The sequence below is a fragment of the Piliocolobus tephrosceles genome, chromosome 14 (genome assembly GCF_002776525.5).
Source record: "Piliocolobus tephrosceles isolate RC106 chromosome 14, ASM277652v3, whole genome shotgun sequence".
Lineage (NCBI taxonomy): Eukaryota > Metazoa > Chordata > Mammalia > Primates > Cercopithecidae > Piliocolobus > Piliocolobus tephrosceles.
In genome coordinates, this window is record NC_045447.1 from 27,519,167 (window position 1) to 27,539,882 (window position 20,716).

At 36.8% G+C, this 20,716-nt stretch overlaps 1 protein-coding gene and 1 pseudogene across 4 annotated transcripts in view; one reads left to right on the forward strand and one right to left on the reverse strand.

Moving 5' to 3' along the window:
* Positions 1-20,716, forward strand: part of ECPAS (Ecm29 proteasome adaptor and scaffold) — a 127,476-nt gene that overhangs the window by 53,868 nt on the left and 52,892 nt on the right. For all 4 annotated transcript variants that reach the window (XM_026456262.2, XM_026456263.1, XM_026456261.2 and 1 more), the window contains 13 exons: positions 775-856; positions 3,420-3,539; positions 5,840-5,925; positions 6,174-6,252; positions 8,406-8,455; positions 9,466-9,532; positions 9,623-9,745; positions 11,563-11,666; positions 14,552-14,675; positions 16,208-16,288; positions 17,919-18,144; positions 18,590-18,681; positions 20,433-20,567. In XM_026456262.2, coding sequence (XP_026312047.1) covers positions 775-856; positions 3,420-3,539; positions 5,840-5,925; positions 6,174-6,252; positions 8,406-8,455; positions 9,466-9,532; positions 9,623-9,745; positions 11,563-11,666; positions 14,552-14,675; positions 16,208-16,288; positions 17,919-18,144; positions 18,590-18,681; positions 20,433-20,567 — 1,369 coding nt within the window. The remainder of the gene's footprint in view (positions 1-774; positions 857-3,419; positions 3,540-5,839; positions 5,926-6,173; positions 6,253-8,405; positions 8,456-9,465; positions 9,533-9,622; positions 9,746-11,562; positions 11,667-14,551; positions 14,676-16,207; positions 16,289-17,918; positions 18,145-18,589; positions 18,682-20,432; positions 20,568-20,716) is intronic.
* On the reverse strand, positions 13,293-14,095 carry LOC111535737 (annotated as a pseudogene).

Below are 20,716 nucleotides of genomic sequence, written 5' to 3' on the forward strand. Positions count from 1 at the left end.
TTGTATTTTTAGTAGAAAACCATGTTGGCCAGGCTGGTCTTGAACTCCTGACCTCAGGTGATCCACCTGCCTCGGCCTCCCAAAGTGCTGGGATTACAGGTGTGAGCCACCGTGCCCGGCCTTCACTGATTATCTTATATCTGAATTCACCTTATTGTGGGGCCCAAACAGAATTAAGTCTTAGTGACTAATAGCAGCATAACTACTCTGCAGAATTAAAACTGCAAGTGTGTACTGGTAGATAAGGAGGGGGATGCTGGGAATTACAGTGACCTAACATTAGAGACATAAAGTGGCTTACAAGCTTCCTAGATGTGGCTTTAATTTCATGGGTACAAATTTTTTTGTCAGTTTCCTTATCACTTTTGAATTGCCAAATGGTTAAACAGACAAATCCTACCCTGCCCCAGGCCTCTTTGAACAAGTGTAGTAAAGCTCTGTTCTGTTGGAGTTACTCCATGCCATTGGCCCTGTGAACCCATCTGTGTAGGAACAGTGTCCATTTTTCTTGTGGTACCAAATTGTGCCATTGGATACAATAATCTGTTGAGTCAGGGTGGGATAAGTGATTTGTATTTGTTTTGGTTTAAAAACAAACTTTAACAGAAATTAGTACCTTTTTTTTCCTTCTCTTCTACAATGTCAATTGCCCATTTCATTTGTGTATTTCTAACGTTTTCTTTTGTTAAGAAATGATGGGGCTATAATTTTTTTGAAATCACTGAAGGAGGAGGAAAAAATAATTTTAACAACCTGTGTTGAAACCTTCCATAGCTTAATTGACTGGAATAATCCTGCCATCGTTAATAAGATGTACAAGGTGTACCTTGGAGATATACCACTGAAGACAAAAGAGGTAGGCTGTTTTGATTTATTCTTACATCAGCATAAAAAGTAGTTTGTTGACATGAACTATGTATTTATACATTTTCTTCTAGTTTCATTTAAGCTGAATCTGTACTATAACAAAACGATAGTTTTAAGTCATGCTAGTTTAGATGAATTAAAACCTGGTAACTTAGTTTACTGGATCTGGTGTTGTAAATTCAGATTCCTAAATAACAATGACAAACTGTCTAGAGTAGGGATTGACAGATTTTTTCTGTAAAATTTGTAGGCTTTGCAGGCCTTATGGTCTCTTAGGTTGCAGCTGCTCAACTCTTGTAACATGAAAACAACCATAGGCAATACATAACCGAATGAGCATGGTTGTGTGCCGGTAAAATTTTGTGGATACTGATGTTTGAATTTCATGTAGTTTTCATGTATTACAAAATATTATTCCTTTGATATTTTTTAACTATTAAAACATGTAAAATTGATGCTTAACTCATAGACTTTATCAAAATAAATGGTGGGCCAGATTTGGACTGTGGGCTGTAGTTCGTAGACTTCTGGTCTAGAATCTAGAACAAAAGATGGTTTCTCCTAAAGCCTCAAAGTAAGACCTTTGCCTTAATAAAATGAGTTCTTTTTAGTTCATTGTGTTTAAAAGTATTCCAAGTCCAAACCCAGACATACAAGGATTATTTGTTTGAATGCTTGCATTCTTGCCCTTTTTTGTTTGAAATGGGGTCTTGCTATGTTGCCTAGGTTGGACTTGAACTTCTGGGCTTAAGCTGTGCTCCTGCCTAAGTCTCTTGAGTAGCTGAATGAATGGGAATCAGGACCTCTGAATTCTAGCCCCAAATGGCTGTACCCATGAATGTGTTGGGGAGGAAAGGTTTGGCTGATCACATAACCTTTCCTGGCCTCATATTCTTCATGTAGAAAATGAAGGAGTTGGATTAGATTAGTGGTTCTCGGAGTGTGTTCCATGGACCTTTTAAGGGTCTCAAAAACCTTTTAGGTGATCTGTGAAGGCCTTTTCTTTTTGTACTGTGTATTTGCACTCATGGTACAAAAGCAATGGTGAGTGTACTTGCTTGGTTCCTACCACACATCAAAACTATGTCACCAGATGACTAACAGTCATTCTTTTCTTCAGTGTTATGTACTCATTTAAAAAAAAGAGAGAGAATAAAACTCAGCTTTACTTAAGAACATTCTTGATGAAGCAGTAAAAATGACTTTACTTGACGAGTAGACAGGCAAATTATAGCTACTGAGATGGGTGTTTGGCACATATTTTCTTTAAAAGGAAAAAAATGAGGTTGTTACTTCAAGAAAAACAACATGATTTATTGGCAATAATAAAAGTTAGCTTTCAAGCAAAAATTAGAATTTTGAGAAACTTGTGTTCACCACGGTTATTTGATAGCTTATCAGTACTTAGTGGATTTTTCTGATGTGATTGGAACACAGGTGATATGAGCACAGGCTTTGTAAAGAAATGTTGTATGAAGAAACATTTGCTTAACTCAGTGAGCCAGTATTTTGCAAATGAGGAATGATGTTACAAAAGCATATAAGGGCAAGGGAGCCATTCAGAGTAAGATAATCAGTGGGATATAGTATAAGAGTATATAAAAGTTCATTGATATGGTTTCAACTCCAAATTGCAACTAATCTTTTTTCATTTTTTAAAAATAAGCACTTAACTGTTAAGAAATTATTATTTGTCAAGTTTTGGTGTAGTATCAAAAAAGAATATCCACAATTACCTAAGAAGGCCAAAATCATCTTCACTTTTCCAACCACACATATCTGTGCAAGCTAGGTTTTTGTTACTTACTTCAACCAAAACAGTGTATTATAGCAGATTGAATACAGAAGAATATATAAAAATTCATTTCTCTTGTAGTAAGGTGAACATTGAAGTGATTTGTAGACAATGTAAAATAGTGCTTCTCCATCAGTACAATTTTTTTTGCTTTGGAAAGTAGTTATTTTTTATAACAAATGTTAGTTTTTTTTTTTTTTTTTTTTTTGAGGCAGAGTCTTGCTCTGTCGCCCGGACTGGAGTGCAGTGGCCGGATCTCAGCTCACTGCAAGCTCCGCCTACTGGGTTTACGCCATTCTCCTGCCTCAGCCTCCCGAGTAGCTGAGACTACAGGCGCCCGCCACCTCGCCCAGCTAGTTTTTGTATTTTTAGTAGAGACGGGGTTTCACCATGTTAGCCAGGATGGTCTCGATCTCCTGACCTCGTGATCCGCCCGTCTCAGCCTCCCAAAGTGCTGGGATTACAGGCTTGAGCCACCGTGCCCGGCCAACAAATGTTAGTTTTGAAATAATGAGTTTATTAATAATTCTGAGTTAACAAATATGTTAATTTCTCAGTTTTAATTTCCAATATAATAAATATTGATGGGTTACACAGATATAAACAGAAGCTCTTTGGAGAGTTCAGTAATTTTTAAGAGTGTAAAGGGATCTTGAAACAAAGTTTGAGAGACCACTGATTTAGATGAATTCTCATGACATTTTCAGTTCAAAATCATTTTGAATTTCTAAGTTAAAATCAAGCATATTTTCAACAGGGTGCAGTTCTGAAGCCAGAGTTGAAAAGGGACCCTGTCAGTACGAGAGTCAAGTTAAAGATTGTCCCCCATCTCCTCCGCTCTAGACAAGCTGCTGAAACGTTCCCAGCCAACATTCAGGTAATTTATTTTTTCCAGAGGATATTGGCCTGTCTGCAACTTTTATGTCTGTTTAATTAGAGAAAGAATTGTGTTAATGGATATTCAGTGGGTAGGTTGATGTATATAACAAGATTAATGAGATTCTTTTTTTTTCTATCTTAAATTTGCTGCAGTATGATTTTTAAAAAATTATCAGAAAATATATATAGGTTGAGCATCTCTAATTAGAAAATCTGAAATCCTAAATGCTCCAAAGTCCAAAACTTTTTGAGTACTGACATGATGCTCCGAGTGCAAAATTCCATACCTGGTCTCGTGTGATGGATTGCATTAAAACAGTCAAAACTTTACTTCATGAACAAAATTATTTACAATATTGTATAAATTACCTTCAGACTATGTGCATGAGGTGTATAGAAAATGTCAGTGACTTTCATCTTTAAATTTGGGTCTCATCCCCAGGATATCTCATTATGTATGTATACATATTCCAAAATCTGAAAAAATCTGAAATCTCAAAACAATTCTGATCCTAAGCATTTCCAGTAAGGAACACTTAGCCTATACTATATATGGCTTCCATTTATCTTAAATGTATGGTAATAATCCCTTTCAAACAAGATTTTTTTTTTTAATGTGTGGCTTTTCTCCAAAAATGGTATCATTAGCAACTTAGTCACTTAAGTGAAAAAGCTGAGTCATCGTTAACTGAAAGCTCACTTGAAGGCAGTGGCCAAATCCTCTTGATTTCATCTTCTTAATGTCTTCACTTCTCTACACCTATAATGGTGATATTAATTCAAACTATTACTTCCTGTTTTGGTTACTGCAGTATTCTTTTAACTTATTTTCCTGCCTCTAGTCTTGGCTCACATCCAGTCTGTTTTCTTTTTCTTTGCTTGTTTCTTTGCTTGTTTTTTTTTTTTTTTGAGACAGGGTCTCACTGTGTTGCTCAGGTTGAAGTGCACAATCTTGTCTCACTCAGCCTCTGCCTCCGAGGCTCAAGTGATCCTTACACCTCAGCCTCCTGAGTAGCTAAAAAAAAAAAAAAAGTCTGTTTCAAATAATGTAGCGCTTGATTATATTTTGTCCTATATCTTTTTGTGTTTTTTTCTTGGAGACTTGCTGTGGAGACTTTTTGTGGTTTTTTTGGAGTCTTGCTGCGCCACCCAGACTGGAGTGCAGTGTCACGATCTTGGCTTAATGCAGCCTCTGCCTCCCAGGGTCAAGTGATTCTCCCCTCTCAGGGCCTCCCAAGTAGCTGGGACTACAGGCATGTGCCACCACACCTGGCTAATTTTTGAATTTTTTTTTGTAGAGATGGAGTTTCACTATGTTGCCCAGGCTGGTCTAGAACTCCTGGGCTCAAGTGATCTTCCTGCCTTGGCCTCCCAAAGTGCTGGGATTTTTTTTTTTTTTTTTAAGTGAGACAGGATCTTGCTATGTTGCCCAGACTGGCCTTGAATGCTTGGGCTCAAGTGATCCGCCCGTCCCAGCCTCCCTAGTAGCTGGGACTATAGGTGTGAGCCACCATGCCTGGCTCTGTATCATTTTAATGTATGTATCTCTTAACTCTTCAACAAGATTGAGTGCTTGTTCTTTTTTATATCTCTTAGTACCTAACACAGTGGCAGTTAAAAAGCAGATAATACTAGTCTGTAACTCACATGTTATTGTTAAATAAGATCAGAATACTGCTGGCAGTTTTAGGAACAAGAGTGTAGAGTGGTTTTTTTTTTTTTTTTTTTTTTTTTTTTTTTTTTTTTTTTTTTTTTTTAAGTGTAAGTAAGCTTTGTCATAAAAAGGAACTTGAGGGATTTAGATATTTTTGATGTTGATGGTTAATATTGAACTTGCTGCATGCTGCACAGGACTTATCTACATGATGTTTTTGCCTTCTAGATGTGGTTTCCTAATACTTGAAGCACCTTTACCCCAATGGGACACTTGTAGAATATTTCCATGTGTATGCTTTCCCTGAAGCTTTTGTTAGAATTTGTCCTGAATCATGTAATTAAGAAACATAGGGAATAGCTGAGCGGTGACCCACTGCAGTGTGTACTTTTCGTTTCCTCACTGTGGTAGACCCATAAGCTTTGCAGACTTGTGAGATCAACCACTGTGTTTGTTACTCCACAGACTATTTATAGGAGCTTCTGATTGACTTTCTAAGTCGGGCAGCTAATAATGTTTATCTGCATTAACGTTGAAGAACGCGATGTAGTATGAAAGGTCTGCTTTTGAATTCTGATTACTATTCAAAGATATTAAATTCTTATTTTTGTTAATTGATGTTCTCAACTCTTCCTTTCACATAGGTGGTATATGATGGACTCTTTGGTACAAATACAAATTCAAAGTTAAGAACATTATCCCTGCAATTTGTGCATCATATTTGTATAACGTAAGTTTTGACTACTTTATAAAGTTTTTAAGCTGCTGGAATGATTGAATGCTTCAAGTATGCTTCAAGTATATCTTTTTATTCATCTTACCTAGAAAGAAATCATGTTTGCTCATCTTTAAATATTTTTGTATTTTAATAGATTAACTTATTTCGGTTATGTCTCTCTTTATTTTATGTAATCATCAGTAAAGGTATGTAGTTATGTGATTCTTATCTTGCTTTGTGTATGTGTGTTTTATTTAAAGCTGTCCAGAAATCAAGATTAAGCCATTAGGTCCAATGCTTTTGAATGGCCTCACCAAGCTAATCAATGAATACAAAGAGGTAAGTGACTTGTCTTTTAAATTTTTATCAACATTTTATATCTTAAAATATTTTCTGTAATCTTTCTGGTCTGTCAATGTAGTTGAAGTTTGTTAAAGTTTCATTGTTTCTTAACATTTTTACTTGAAGTACTACAAATTTCAGAAATTACTGCCCTTTTTTGCTTTTTTGGAGGAAAATAACTATTAAAAACTGATATGAGGTCTTACTGTATCTTTTTTTTTGTTTGTTTGTTTTGAGATGGAGTTTCACTCTTGTTGCCCAGGCTGGAGTGCAATGGCGAGATCTTTGCTCACTGCAACCTCCAGCTCCTGGTTCAAGTGATTCTCCTGCCTCAGCCTCCTGAGTAGTTGGGATTACAGGCACCTGCCACCACCACACCCAGCTAATTTTTTGTATTTTTAGTAGAGACAGGGTTTTCCCATGTTGGCCAGGCTGGTCTTGAATTCTTGACCTCAGGTGATCTGCCCGCCTCAGCCTCCCAATGTGCTGGGATTACAGGCATGAGCCACTGCGCCGGTCTGCTGTATGTTTAAATAGCATTTTTTCAGCCAGCGCCTTTTGTGCTACTTCTAGCTATTGTGCAAAAATGGAATTAAAGGAATTGAAATTTATGTTGATTTCCATATGGGGCTATTTGGATTTGGCTTGTGTTGGGAAACTGTTAATTCTCAGGGGCTAAGATACTTTTTTTCTTTTATATTTTTCTGTGGTAAATAATCGGGCTGAGATTTTGATGATTCAAAATTCTGTCAAAACATGCATTCAGTAAATTTTTGATTCCTTAAGCTAAATGGGATGAGGATTCCTTGGATTGTGGATTTTTGAATCCCATTTTTCCCTGCTGTATTTCTCTTACTATAATATCTCCAGTATTTAAAAGGAATTTGCTTATAAAGGTAATATTTCAAGAATTCATTAGTGTTATTTTCCCCAGTATAAGCTAAACATGAATGCATGTTTGCAAATAGTATAGTGAGATCAAGATCTTACCATCTGAAATTAGAACTGAGTTTGAATCCTAGTTTTGTTCTTTTGTGAGTTACTTAAATTGTTTGCACGTTCTTATCAGAAAAATGAAAATAATAATACCACTTCATTAGACTACAGTGAAGATTAAAATAATCTACCTAAATTGTTCACCATAGTCAAGGCACGTTACTAGGTATTATTAGTGAAGGCACTTTATTTACTGTGCAGCTGTGCTTTGGGGGTAAGTAGGCTTGGTTCTCATAGCTTCTTTCTCCTATTAAGTAATGCTTGCATGGTTAAGATCTAGGGGACTTCTCAGATTATTTTATGGCATAGACAGTGAGATGCTTTAGAGTCATTGGTAGAAATAAAAATGTGCTGGAGCTTTTGGGGAGAAACTGTATATTTAAATATAAGTTAGAGAGGCCAGACAAACCACAGGGTGTGAGTCCCCTTATCTACAGGTGACATCTGCATGTCTTCCCAACAGATGAATCCATAAGAGTAGCCATTTAGATGTGGAAGGGCAAATCCTAGGATAAACACATAAACTTTAACTGGTAGAAGTTTATTGTGTTCTGAGTAATCAGATTATTAGTTTTCGAAAAACCATGTAAAACTCTATCTGTATCTTGAGGAGAGAACCTCACTAATTCACCTGGTGACTATAACCCTCTTAATTTTTTATGGTAGAAAATATGATAAGAAGCTGTTCATTACAGTGTAGATTTTTAGAAAATCACACTAGAGTTTACTGCAATTTTGGTGAGAGATGGAGGATCCTAGTGTGTTGGACCAGTGATGTATTTTCTAATGAGTTAATGTTTTTTAGTGTGTTGAAGATGAACTTTGGTGTTTGGAGGTTACATAGTGTTGAAATATCTTGAACTCAGCACCAGCTAAGAGAAACCTTTCATATCTATGACCACCGCATTTTCTTTTTGGAATGATTTGGGTTGCAAGGTTTTGTCTTGCTTTTCCTTTTAGTAGTGTGATGGATTCTGAGTTTGAACATTTTTGTTGTTGTTCAGGTGCTAACACCATGTAGTTAGAGTGAGACCTAGGTTTAATAAGGAGTAAAATAATGCATGTAATTGCAGCGAAAAGGTTTTACTGTTTACTGTATTTTTTGTTTTGTCTGTTTTTTGTTCTTTCTTTTCTTTTCTTTTTTTAATTTCAAGGACCCTAAACTACTGTCAATGGCATATTCAGCTGTTGGAAAACTCTCCAGGTGAGTAAACTCTTTTTTAGTGAGAGATATGGTGTTGGTAAACTCAGAAAAATTATGTGGCATTTAATAATGGTGGAGAATAAATTTGTTGTGATTCTGAAAGGCAATGTATTTAATGGCCATAGGTTGTTTAGAAATGTCTTCTGTGTAGAAGGAAAAAGATGTGAGATATTTTAATTTACATTTGAAGATATGTTACTGTATTAAATGGTGGTCTTGAAATGAGAGTTTGAACTGAATTGTGTCATAATGGGTTACTTTTTTTGTACCCTAGAGACTTTCGATTATCCTTAAATGTTTTTGTTGCTACTTGGCACTAATTTTTTATAAACCCAGTGATCAAGGTTTTTCTAGTGATTCTCTTTTCTGAAAATGGTGTTTATGATTCTGAGTGGCCCTGACAGATTTTTTTTTTTCTTCTCAATGTGATTTCCTCATTCCAGTTCCTCCTGGCTTCATCTTCCTTCACTGTATTTCAAAGCAGGGAGACAGACATGAAGCATCCTCAGCGGCACCATGTGCTGCTTCCACCCCCAGTGCAGGTTTTGTGTTGGCCTGTGTAGACCAGGTCTTGCTCTTCTCTACAGCAAAAGGAGCTTTGGGGTTTGGAAGAAAGCCACCCCAGATCAGTGGATATCGTGCCGGGTTGTCAGCCAACCTTGTCCCTTGTCTGTTTGCATGAAGTAACAAAGCCCCTTTCCGTGACAGTCATTAGTTTAGATCACAATTTGGTCTTATCTAATTTCTTCCTGTTAAAATCAGAAATGTTAACTGAATGCATGGAATATTATAGAGGTGATATTTGGAAGATGTGTGTATTAATCAAGGGTTATTTAGATTAAAGAATTAAATAATTACTTAGAAAAATTTTTGGCTCTTGGAGGAGGTAATATAATGATGCTGACATTGTCTTCAGAGAGTTCAGGAAAATTTGTGTTTAGTTTCATTTTTTCCCCTTTTCATCTCTTGGAAATTTATGATAGTAACAATATTTTTACATTGTTTTGCAGTCGAATGCCGCATTTATTCACTAAGGATATAGCGCTTGTGCAGCAGCTTTTTGAAGCCCTGTGTAAGGTAGGGAAACAGCTGCTAAGTTTATGCTTTCTGTTTGGATGTTCCCTTGGGAACCCAACAGGGAGGGAAACATTTTTATTATCTTTATAGGAAGAGCCTGAGACTCGACTTGCTATTCAAGAAGCTTTATCTATGATGGTTGGAGCATATAGTACTTTGGAAGGGGCACAGCGAACTCTCATGGAGGCACTGGTGGCTTCATACTTAATAAAGGTAGGTCCGTGTGAACTACAAAGCCTGGGTAGTATATGGTTTACATTTTTAATAACAAAATTTGAATTGCTACTTAACTGTTTTGATAATTAAGAGGAATATTTGCTTTCACTTGGGCTGTGATTTAGGATCTATTTTTAATTCTTCATGATGAAAATTTGACTTTAGGGGAGAAGGAGTGGTAGTATTCATAGCGATGCTTATGTTTAGAGCTTTCCATGTGGGAAAACTCTTCTTAATGCCATGTCCTCCGAGTTAGAATTGTTTTGTCTTTGTAACTGGTAGCTGAGCATACTGTCTGCTGGGGTAGAGTTCGATAGGTAACATTTTCAGAGAAAAGCAGAAGGGGTGAAAGACAAATTCCGTATGTCAAAGTGAGTCTTTAGGAAGTGAGCCAGTACTATCATACATGCTCTTCTTCCTCTGGTCCTCTTTATTTGGTTTTCATGGGAATTTGTAGGAGGATTTTGAATATCTATAGATATATACACACACATATATGTGTAATATGTAAAATATTATATATTTGCTTTAGTCAGTTCTTTGTCCCACATTTTTAGGAGTAGAAAGAGAGGGAGATTGGAAGACAGAATGATACTAAAAAGTGTCAGTAAGATTAATATAAATTGTGTCCTAATGGAATTAGACTGACATGATTGGATAATTCGAGGGAATTTTAAATATTCAGAAAGGTATCTGCTTCATATTAAAATATGACAGGGTTAAATGTGCTATTATATACACTCAGAAAGCTTACTATGATGGAGTCCTATTGTTAAGTGCTCTTAGTGTGCAGTGCATGTGGTTCATGGTCATACATTATGGACAAAGGTGTGTAGACATATTTGGAAGCTCATTAGAATAGAATAAACTTGCTCTAGGTAACTTTACAAGGAAAAGTGATGCTTGTATAAACACTTATAGATACCGGTTCTACGCACGCAGATCAAATCGTGTAACACTATTACCAAGACAAAGCTAATTTCTTTTCTTTTCGCAGACAACATTTAAAGCAACCAAACTCTAGGTTAGTTATGTAATTTAGGCTAGTCTTTAATATCCTCACTCTTTAATATACTTCAAGGAATGCTAAATAGCAAGAATGCCAGAATGAGTGGGACAATATATCTATTTTTAATGTCTGTCTTATTTCACTTATGTTTGTGGCTAGAGGAGTGACCTGGGGAAGTTACATAAGAATAAGGCTTCAGGATCAGTAGATTCTAAAACTTTTCTGGTTGAACTTTGTAGTCACAGATTATTAATCTCGGTTAATTGAATATATTTCTGTAGTTGAAACTGCTTTGGAGTCAGTTTTAACTTTAGAGCTAATCTGAGAACATTGAAAGTATTTTGCTTCAAATTGGTGGGGATTCCAAGTAGGCTCTGTTTGTGATTTCTGCAAAATACCTGAGTTTCACTCATGTGACTGACAGTTTGAGAGTTGGGGTGGCAGAGGTGGTGGCCAGAAACTGTCACAGTGACCCTGGCCCCGAGGTTTGAGCTGAGGATGTGCAGAGATTCTCTATTTATGGTCTTTGGAGGTCTTTCTGCTTTACCTGGAGGATCCTCTAAAATTATAAGAGTACTCTTTAAGTAATGCCAGTGTCCAAAAGACTTAAACAACATGATTAAAGATCTTGAACAAATGATTTATTTAATTTATTTAGATACACATTTATTAAAATGTCACCTTAGAATTTTGAATTGTTTACAATTGGGAAGACTCGATTGGGACTAATGACTGGTAATTGATTTTTTTTTTCCTTTTTCTTTTTTGGATCGGGGTGGTCTGTGCATGTTTACACATCAAATAGCCTGAAGTTCAAGTTCGACAAGTGGCTGTGAAATTTGCCAGCACAGTGTTTCCCTCAGATCATATCCCTTCCAGATATTTGCTGCTACTGGCTGCAGGAGATCCGTAAGTTTCAAAAGGTGTTAATTTGAATTTTGGTTTATTTTGAATTTATTTGAAAATTACTAAAAGTTGTATTGTTTACAATGTTGGTCTATGAAATTTAGAAGCGAAGCTATTTATTAAGGTATGGCTCTTGATGTGATATAGACCTGTACTCATATACCTATATATTTATATAATAATATAAATATTACATGTATGTTTCTATATAATATATATTATGTAGATATATATGTGCAATATATGATATATAGCTAATGCAGAAAATGCTTATGAAATGGTCAAGTGTAAATAAAGCAGATTATATGATTGCATGTGTCATATAATTATATCTCTAAAATCAAGCCCTGTGTAAGGAGAAAAAAGGCTGATGTTGATGGTTTGACATATGTATTAATATTTTATTAAATATTGGAGTATCATTTTATATCTAATATACTTATGTTTTTAAATGAGGTATAAGTTGCATTTTATATTAATTATACTACTGTATCTTCTAGTGTGTATAATGCATTTTAAAAGAATGTTTAAATGGTTTTGAAATTGGGACATGCCTTTAAAAGTCATGTGTATACAATGAAATATATATGCACATATTAAAACAATTCTTTTCAAATCTGTTACATATCTTATGGTCATTGCTATCTTAAAATCCATGCAGCACTCTAATCTATTTCATAATATTAAACCAGTACTACATTTAACGTTTAGAATTTTTGCATCCTTTAAGTGAGATTCTTGTATATGAATATCAGGGATAGCCTTATTTGGGGAGGTGAAAAGCCTCATTTATACTGAGGAATAGTTTAAATAAAATCATGCGTTCTATGATGATATGAACACCCTTGCCCATAAACTATTATGCTTCATTTTTAAAAAATGGGTAATTCCTTGATAACTGTGTCAGTATTCTAGTTGGCCAACTGTGTGCCTGCCCCTCATGGCATTTGTTTTCTTTCCTATAAGTTGTATATATTTTGCTGTTATTTATTTGGTTGGTATTTTAATTGGATATCACAAGTTATTACCAGACCCTGATTTTTGACTTCTGATCTTGGCTGCTGCTTCTCATAGAGCACATTTCAATTTGGTTAAAGTGGCTTTGGATTGTTAATATTGATTCTGGTGCTCTGTTGCTTCTTAATTTTTCTACATTAGTTTCCCAACCACAGGCCAGATGTACTGGGGCCTAGCAGCCAAGATGGCAGTTCATGTTAGAGTAAGGATTTAAGTCTAGGGAGTTGAACTTCCACATAGAGCTCTTAACTGCTGTATCTTATTTCCGTAAGTGCTGAAAATTATTTTTATTTAAGAAACCAGAATCAAAGCATAACTAATTCAACAGTTTTCCTTATTGGGTTAAAACCATTCAGGTCAATTGAAAATCCTCTGACAACTTAAGGAATTATTTATTCTTTCTTTTCGACCCTTTATCTGTTGTTTGGAAAATGAGACACGAACAGAGGCAATTGAGGAATTAAAAGGCCTTTATATGGTATCTGGATAAGACTGTTGCTGAGATCAATCTCTAGGTCGTCTGAAATTGGTTGGGGTTTATATATTTTTTCTTTTTGAAGGAAAATTTGTATTTTAATTATTTTTATGTACAGAAAACTCAACAGTGTACATTTAACCCAGCTTAGTGGCAAGTTCTTGAGCCTTTGCCTTTTCGAGCTTGGCGATATGAGCCACAGACTTGGGACTCAGGACATTGCCGCCCCAGTGACGGCGGATCTCATCGTATCTGTCGTTGTAATTGGTCCTGATAGCTTCCACCAGCTTAGCCAAAGCGCCTTTGTCTTCCGAGTTCACCTGTGTGAAGGCGACAGTGGTACAGGTCTTCCTGTGGACTAGACGGCCCAGTCTGGCCTTCCCCTTGATAATGCAGTAAGGGACCCCCATTTTATGACACAGGGCAGACAAGAAGACAGTCAGCTCAATGGGATCCACGTCGTGTGCAATCACCACCAGCTGAGCTTTCTTGTTCTCCACCAAGGTGGTGACGGTGTTAACTCCTGCTCAAAGGACAGGTGGTCTCTTAGTGGGGACATCCCCTTTGCCAGCAGCTTTCTTCTCGGCCCGGGCCAACAGCCTCTGCTTCTTCTCTTGCTTTGTCTCTGGTCTGTACTTGTGGGCCAGCTTAAGCAGCTGAGTAGCTGTTTGGCGGTCCAGGGCCTGGGTGAACTGGTTAATAGCAGGAGGCACTTTCAGCCACTTAGAGAGGATGGCTCTCTGCCGCTGCAACCTGATATAGAGAGGCCATTTCACAAAGCGGGTGAGGTCTCTTTTGGGCTGGATGTCCTGTCCAATGCCAAAATTCTTAGGTCTTTTCTCAAACAGGGGATTCACCACTTTCTTGGCTTCCTGCTTTTTCACGACAGCAGGGGCCGGAGCCACCTTCTTTCCCTTGGCCTTCTTTCCTTTCGGCATCTTGGGCGGCGGGAGGAGGGCGTTTATATTTTTGCACTTTAATGTCACTTATCAGTTATTAGTTGTACAGAATTGTAAGAGTTTGGGTGGAGTGTGGAGTGTGTAGACCACTGGATAGTCACTGATTTTTAAAATATGTGTTATAGTTTGCGACTTAACTGTACGAGGTAAAGCGTACACATAGAAATTTACATAATTACTTACAGTATCCTATCTTGTTTTTTTCTGAGTCAAATTGAAAGATGTAAGCCGTATGACTCCCCAGACCTCATGCAATTTCTAAAAAGAAGTGATTTCTTGTAATGTGTTGTGTTGACTCTGCTTAGATAGCCAAGAATGTATTTAAGACATTTTCTGAGAACTCTAGCTAGCAAATAAAATTGCTGTTCTTACTCTTCAAATGATAATTTCCAATTGGTGACATTTATTTTTTATTCTTATTTGTCTTTTTCTGAAAGACGTGAAGAAGTTCATGGAGAAGCACAACGCGTGTTAAGGTGTCTTCCAGGTAGAAACAGAAAAGAAAGTACTTCTGAGCAGATGCCTTCCTTCCCGGAAATGGTGTATTACATCCAAGAAAAGGTATGGCATGCAACTTAAGGTAATTGGTCTAAATCATAATGGATGATGAAAATAAAAACATTCATCTTTAAAGTGAAAAATGTAATCACTAAATGTTGACTCATAAAATTTCTTTTTTTTTTTTTGAGGTGGAGCTTCGCTCTTGTTGCCCAGGCTGGAGTGCAATGGCACGATCTCGGCTCACTGCAACCTCCACCTCCTGGGTTCAAGTGATTTTCCTGCCCCTGCTCCCGAATAGCTGGGATTATAGGTGCCCGCCACAAAACCTGGTTAATTTTTTGTATTTTTAGTAGAGACAGTGTTTCACCTAACTGTCTGGTCTCGAGACCTGGCCAGGCTGGTCTCGAACTCCTGACCTCAGGTGATCCACCCACCTTGGCCTCCCAAAGTGCTGGGTTTACAGGCGTGAGCCACCATGCCCAGCTGACTCATAAAGTTTGTAGCATTAATACTTACAATAAGGAGATACAAAGTGAGGGAAAAAAATTATAATTCTCACCTGTAATTGATCTGTTTTGCCTAAACTTGAATTACTTATAATTCCTTTCATGCTTGGCAACATTTAGGCTGTGTTAAATACTTTTTCTCTTAATATGACATGCTTAAAAATACATCTCCTTTTTTTTTTTTTTAATTTAAAAATTTTTTTTTGAGACAGGGTCTTGCTGTCACCCAGGCTGGAGTGCAGTGATGTGGTCTCAGTTCACTGAAACCTCCACCTCCCAGACTCAAGTCATCCACCCTCCTCTGCCTTCTGATAGCTGGGACTACAGGCGTGCACCACCGTGCCTGGCTAATTTTTGTATTTTTTGTAGAGACAGGGTTTAGCTATATTGCCCACGCTGGTTCTCCTTTTTATTTTTAAGGGCACTCTTTAGGGTAGTATAAGGATGCTTCAGGGAATAGTTCATGTTCTTCCCACCATGTTCATAAGAGAGCATCCCATCTGCTTTTGTAAGCCTCTGCTTTTGCACAGTGTTTTCTGCTGGTAGATCCAGGATATTGGCAGTAATGACCATCCACCCCCTCCAGGCCTTGACTCTGTCTCACTTTGCCAGAGGACACCTTCCTACCTTTTACCTCCACTGGTGATCCTAGCTCTTTGCTAGGTAGGCACCTTAAGGGAGTTGAAGGTCAGTATGCAGCAGCCATGATTCTGTTTTCCATACAGCAACACAGTCTATTTGTGGTCAGAGGATTCTCTGTGCTTGTAGTTTCCTCTTACTTTCATTATTAATGAAAATAACTGGCATGCAGTGACCTGAGATGACCATATTAGTAGACGTCTGGAATAGGTTTATTATTTTTAAACAAGCCAGTACAAACATGGAAAAAGGGCAACACACTTGTCATTTAGTGTGTGACGGACATGCATGATCAGCATGGTTAATAGGAAAGTGGAAAATGTTTTAATCAGAAAAAGAAGCAAACTTTGGACATGTAGCTAGAAATACAGTTGTTTCTGAGTTGAGGAAGGGCAGGTATGCTCCATTTTTCAGTAATTGTGTCTGTTTTGGACTTTTTAAACTTAGGCTTCTCATCGAATGAAAACTCCAGTCAAATACATGACCGGGACTACTGTCCTTCCATTTAACCCAGCAGCCTTTGGAGAGGTAGAATTTTCATATATTTCTATTTACTTTTTGTAAGTGTTCTAAAAAGATCACACCACACCCGAAGAGGTGTCTGTCATTTTGTTGTGTTTCAGGTAAACCCATATTGTGTCATTGTTCTTCATCTGGTTGTTTATTTAAAAAAACAGTATTGGGAAATTGGTATTATTTTAATTCATAGTGAAGTACGTAAATACATTTATCTCAGTGAGATTCTTTTTGTGAAAAAACTGGATGTTCTGTAGTGATTACTGTTGGGATTTTGCAGCAAGTTAGATTTGGGTTTTAAAGCCAACATGTTGTTGAGGTTGTTAGGGTTATTTAGTTTTGAAGGTTGGAGAGGATTAATTGATCACACTTATTAAGGGAAATTTTGTTTTTTAGATCATTGACTTGCACTAGGTAAATTACAAGAAGTACTCTTGTTCAGAGTAAGAATATTCACAGTGAATTTGCTGCCTATCCTAATGATCAGTGAAAAAGCTTGCAGAGGATGGACTCCTTGGTAGCCTGTTTATATAAGGGTTGTTTTTGTTTGTTTGTTTTTGAGAAGGAGTCTCACTCTGTTGCCCAGGCTGGAGTACAGTGAATGGCGTGATCTCGGCTCATTACACCCTCGCCTCCTGGGCTCAAGTGAATCTCCTGACTCAGTCTCCTGAGTAGCCGAGACTACAGGCGTGCACCACCACTCCTGGCTCATTTTGTTATCTTTTTGGTAGAGATAAGTTTCACCATGTTTCCCAGGCTGGTCTTGAACTCCTGGGCTAAAGCAGTCCTCCTGCCTCAGCCTCCCAAAGTGTTGGGATTACAGGCGTGAGCCACTGTGTCTGGTCTATATTAGAGGTTTTTATGGTGTTATATCTATTTTTCTGTAGATGAATTGAACCCATTTTCTCAAATTCTTGTGTCAGTGGAGTAAACACAACTGGAATTCTGCAGGAATAATAGGCCATTTGCTTCAGATTTCTGTCGTCTCTCTCTCTGTCTCTCTCTCTCTCTCTCTCTCTCTCTCTCACACACACACACACACAAACACACACAAACACACACATACAGCTTTTAAAAAATAATGATTTTTATTATAATTTTTAACTTTTGTTTTAGGTTTGAGGTTACATGTAAAGGTTTGATATATAGGTAAATATGTGTCATGGGGGTTTGTTATATATACTATTTCATTACCCAGATATTAAGCCCAATACCCCATAGTTATCTTTTCTGCCCCTCTCCCTCTTCCCACCCTCTCTCTTCAAGTAGACCCCAGTGTCTGTTGTTTGCTTCTTTGCATTCAGAAGTTCTTATCATCTGACTCCCACTTACAAGTGAGAACATGTGGTATTTGATTTTCTGTTCCTGCTTAGTTTGCTAAGGATAAAAGCCTCCAGCTCCAATTTCTGACTTTAAAAGTTCAGTTTGTATTTTAACAATCTTAAAAAATTCTTTGGATTTGCAAACCTTGTTATGCAAATTTTGCTCCATTATGGCGTATTTTCTGCCTTCCATGAGGATTGGAATAGCTTTATAAAGAAGGGTGGGTGAATCAAAACTAGAAATTGTTACTTTGAAGAGTACCTTCCCACATTGACTTTTTGAGAAGCTTATGCAGTCTTCCTCTCCGTTCTGTTTGTAGATCGTTCTGTACTTGCGCATGTGCCTCGCGCACAGTGCGGGGGTGGTGCCCACCTCTCAGAGTTTGGCTGATATGCAGGATCATGCTCCAGCCATTGGACGCTACATACGGACTTTAATGTCAGGCGGGCAGACGGCACCCTCATCATCTTCTAACAAGAGTGGGGAAACTAACCCTGTCCAGATCTACATTGGCCTGCTTCAGCAGCTGTTAGCAGGTGTTGGAGGTAGGAATTTGCGACTCGAAGGGAAGATATTAAAGCACTTAAGCAAAAATCTAATTTTAAACGTAGCTAACAAATTATAGCAAAATTATTCTTTCTCTTCACTTCTGTAACCGAACATTAGCCTTTGTTTTTTTTTAAACGTATCTGATTCATTCTGGATACACTACTTCTTTTTTCAGAAAGAAATGCTAACAATAGATAATACATTTTTACTTCGGAAGTAGATGTGAAGAACAGGATATCCTTTTTATAGATAGCTCATCTGTAAATTTGCTGTAGTGAATCACATACTATATTTAGGTTGTGTAGGTTTTTTTTTTTTTTTTTAAATAGAACCGAAAGAATGTGTGCTAAAGCAGTGGCCTTATACTTGAAAGGAATTTAGTGATCCCTGTATGTTCATTACTTTTCTTGAAATTTAAAGTGGTTCTAAATTCTTACTTAGGTTTGCCGGTTATGTACTGTCTATTGGAAGCTGTGTCAGTGTATCCAGAAAAGCTGGCTACCAAATTTGTAGACAAAACAGAATGGATAAAGGTATGTTCAGCATGTACCTTTTTTTTTTTTTTTTAATTGTATTTCAGACTTTAACCTCATGATTTCTTTTTCCTGCCAGCATCCCTATGACCTTTTCTGCCTTAAGGTCGTTTTGAAAACTCTCTCATCATCAGACACTTACTGGGAAGCATGTAGGTCACTATGTCTCCTTGACACATCTGGAGGAGAGTGGGAGATGAATTGAGAAGCATAGGAGTATAAAGAAAATTTCTTTTTCTGTTTCGAAAGTTTTTTGATTTTTTTTTTTTTAAGAAAAAATAAGCAGTGGATTTGTGTAGTTTAAATAAAGACTATGTAAAATGTCTCCTTTCCATAACCATCTCCAACCTACCCTAATTTTTGCCCTTTCCTCTCCCCTCTGACAAACATATGTAAGTCACCATTTATGTATGGCATCCTTTCTAGAGTTTACTTATGTACATACACATAAAAATATGCATTTAAAATTTTTGTCCATCTTTTTATAAAAAGCAGCATACTATTCATACTGTTTTATACATTCTTTCACTTTATAGTAGAGAGATATTCCACTACAACTATGGAGAGCACATCTTCTTTAACAGGCTCAGTTTTTATTGTATGAGTGTACTATCATGTATTCTAGATCTTTATAGATGGTCACGTAGAGTACTTCCATTCTGCTACAATGAATAATCTATCATCTTGCATATTGAGGAAGTATATGTTTTAGATGGATTCCCCAGAAGTGGAATAGCTGGATCAGAGGACATGTACTTTTGTAATTTTCATAGATAATGCCACACCCTCCATGTGTGTGGTACCAATGTACACTTCTACCAGTCATGTATGAGGGTGTTCCTGTCCCATGGCTATACCAAAAGGGATGCCAGGTTTAGCAAGTAAAAATACAAGATACTCAGTTAAATTTGCATTTCAGATAAATAATGAATAATTTTTTTTTTAGTATAAGTATTGGCCCATACAGTTTTCTATATCTCCATGTACTACATATTGCGGTTCTTTTTTTGGAAAATACAGCTTGAATGATGGTAAAAATGTACAAATTATATCTTTAAGGGTGAAAACATGAAAGAAATTTACCAAGAGGTGTGAGTTTTGCACATTTCTGGATAATCTGGTCTTATGAAATTGCTTCTATTTTAAAAAGGTTTTTTTATTTCTTATGAATATTTACTGATTTTAAAATTATTTTAAAGTTTTTGAGCTTTGATGTTTTAGATGAGAGGTTGTCATACAGTAGTCAAAAGTCCAAATAGGGCCTGCCTCCTGTTTTTGTATGGTTTGCAAGCTAAGAATGGTTTTTACATTTTTAAATGTGGAAAAAAAAATCAAGAAACAAATAACATTTCATGGCACAAACCTTGTCGTGTCCATGTTTTACTGGAACCTAGCCACGCTCATTTGTTGCGTATTGTCTGTTGCTGCCTTTGTACTGCAGTGGCAGAATGGAGTAGTTGCAGCAGAGACCAAATGGCCCATAAAGCCTTTCAGTTTTTTTACAGAAGTTTGCTGACCCTTGTTTTAGATCATCTGTGAATAAATTTCACCTGTTTTGTGCTTGTGTATCTTTGATGAAAATGGACCTAAGATTTTGTTATATAATTCATTCAACTTTCATTTTGTTTTCAGATAATAGCTTTTTTTCCTCAATATCCATCAACAGATTGAATATTCTTTTAATTTTAAAAGATGTTGTAATGAGGCTTGTGGTTCTGTGTCATGTGTATATTTTTTTTTATACTGCTCAGAGTCTGATGAATAGCAGTAAAGAAGAAATGCGCGAACTGGCAGCATTGTTTTATTCTGTGGTGGTATCAACAGTGTCGGGGAATGAGTTGAAATCAATGATAGAACAGCTTATAAAGACTACAAAAGACAATCACGTATGTTATTTTGTTTTCATTCCTTTTTGTGGGAGATAGGGTTTCATAAAAGGATCTAACCTATTTTTGGTTTTTATCTTCTCATTTGTAAAATGAACTTATAAATTCCTTGCTTTTATGACTGTAAAGAGTAAATGAGATAGGTAATA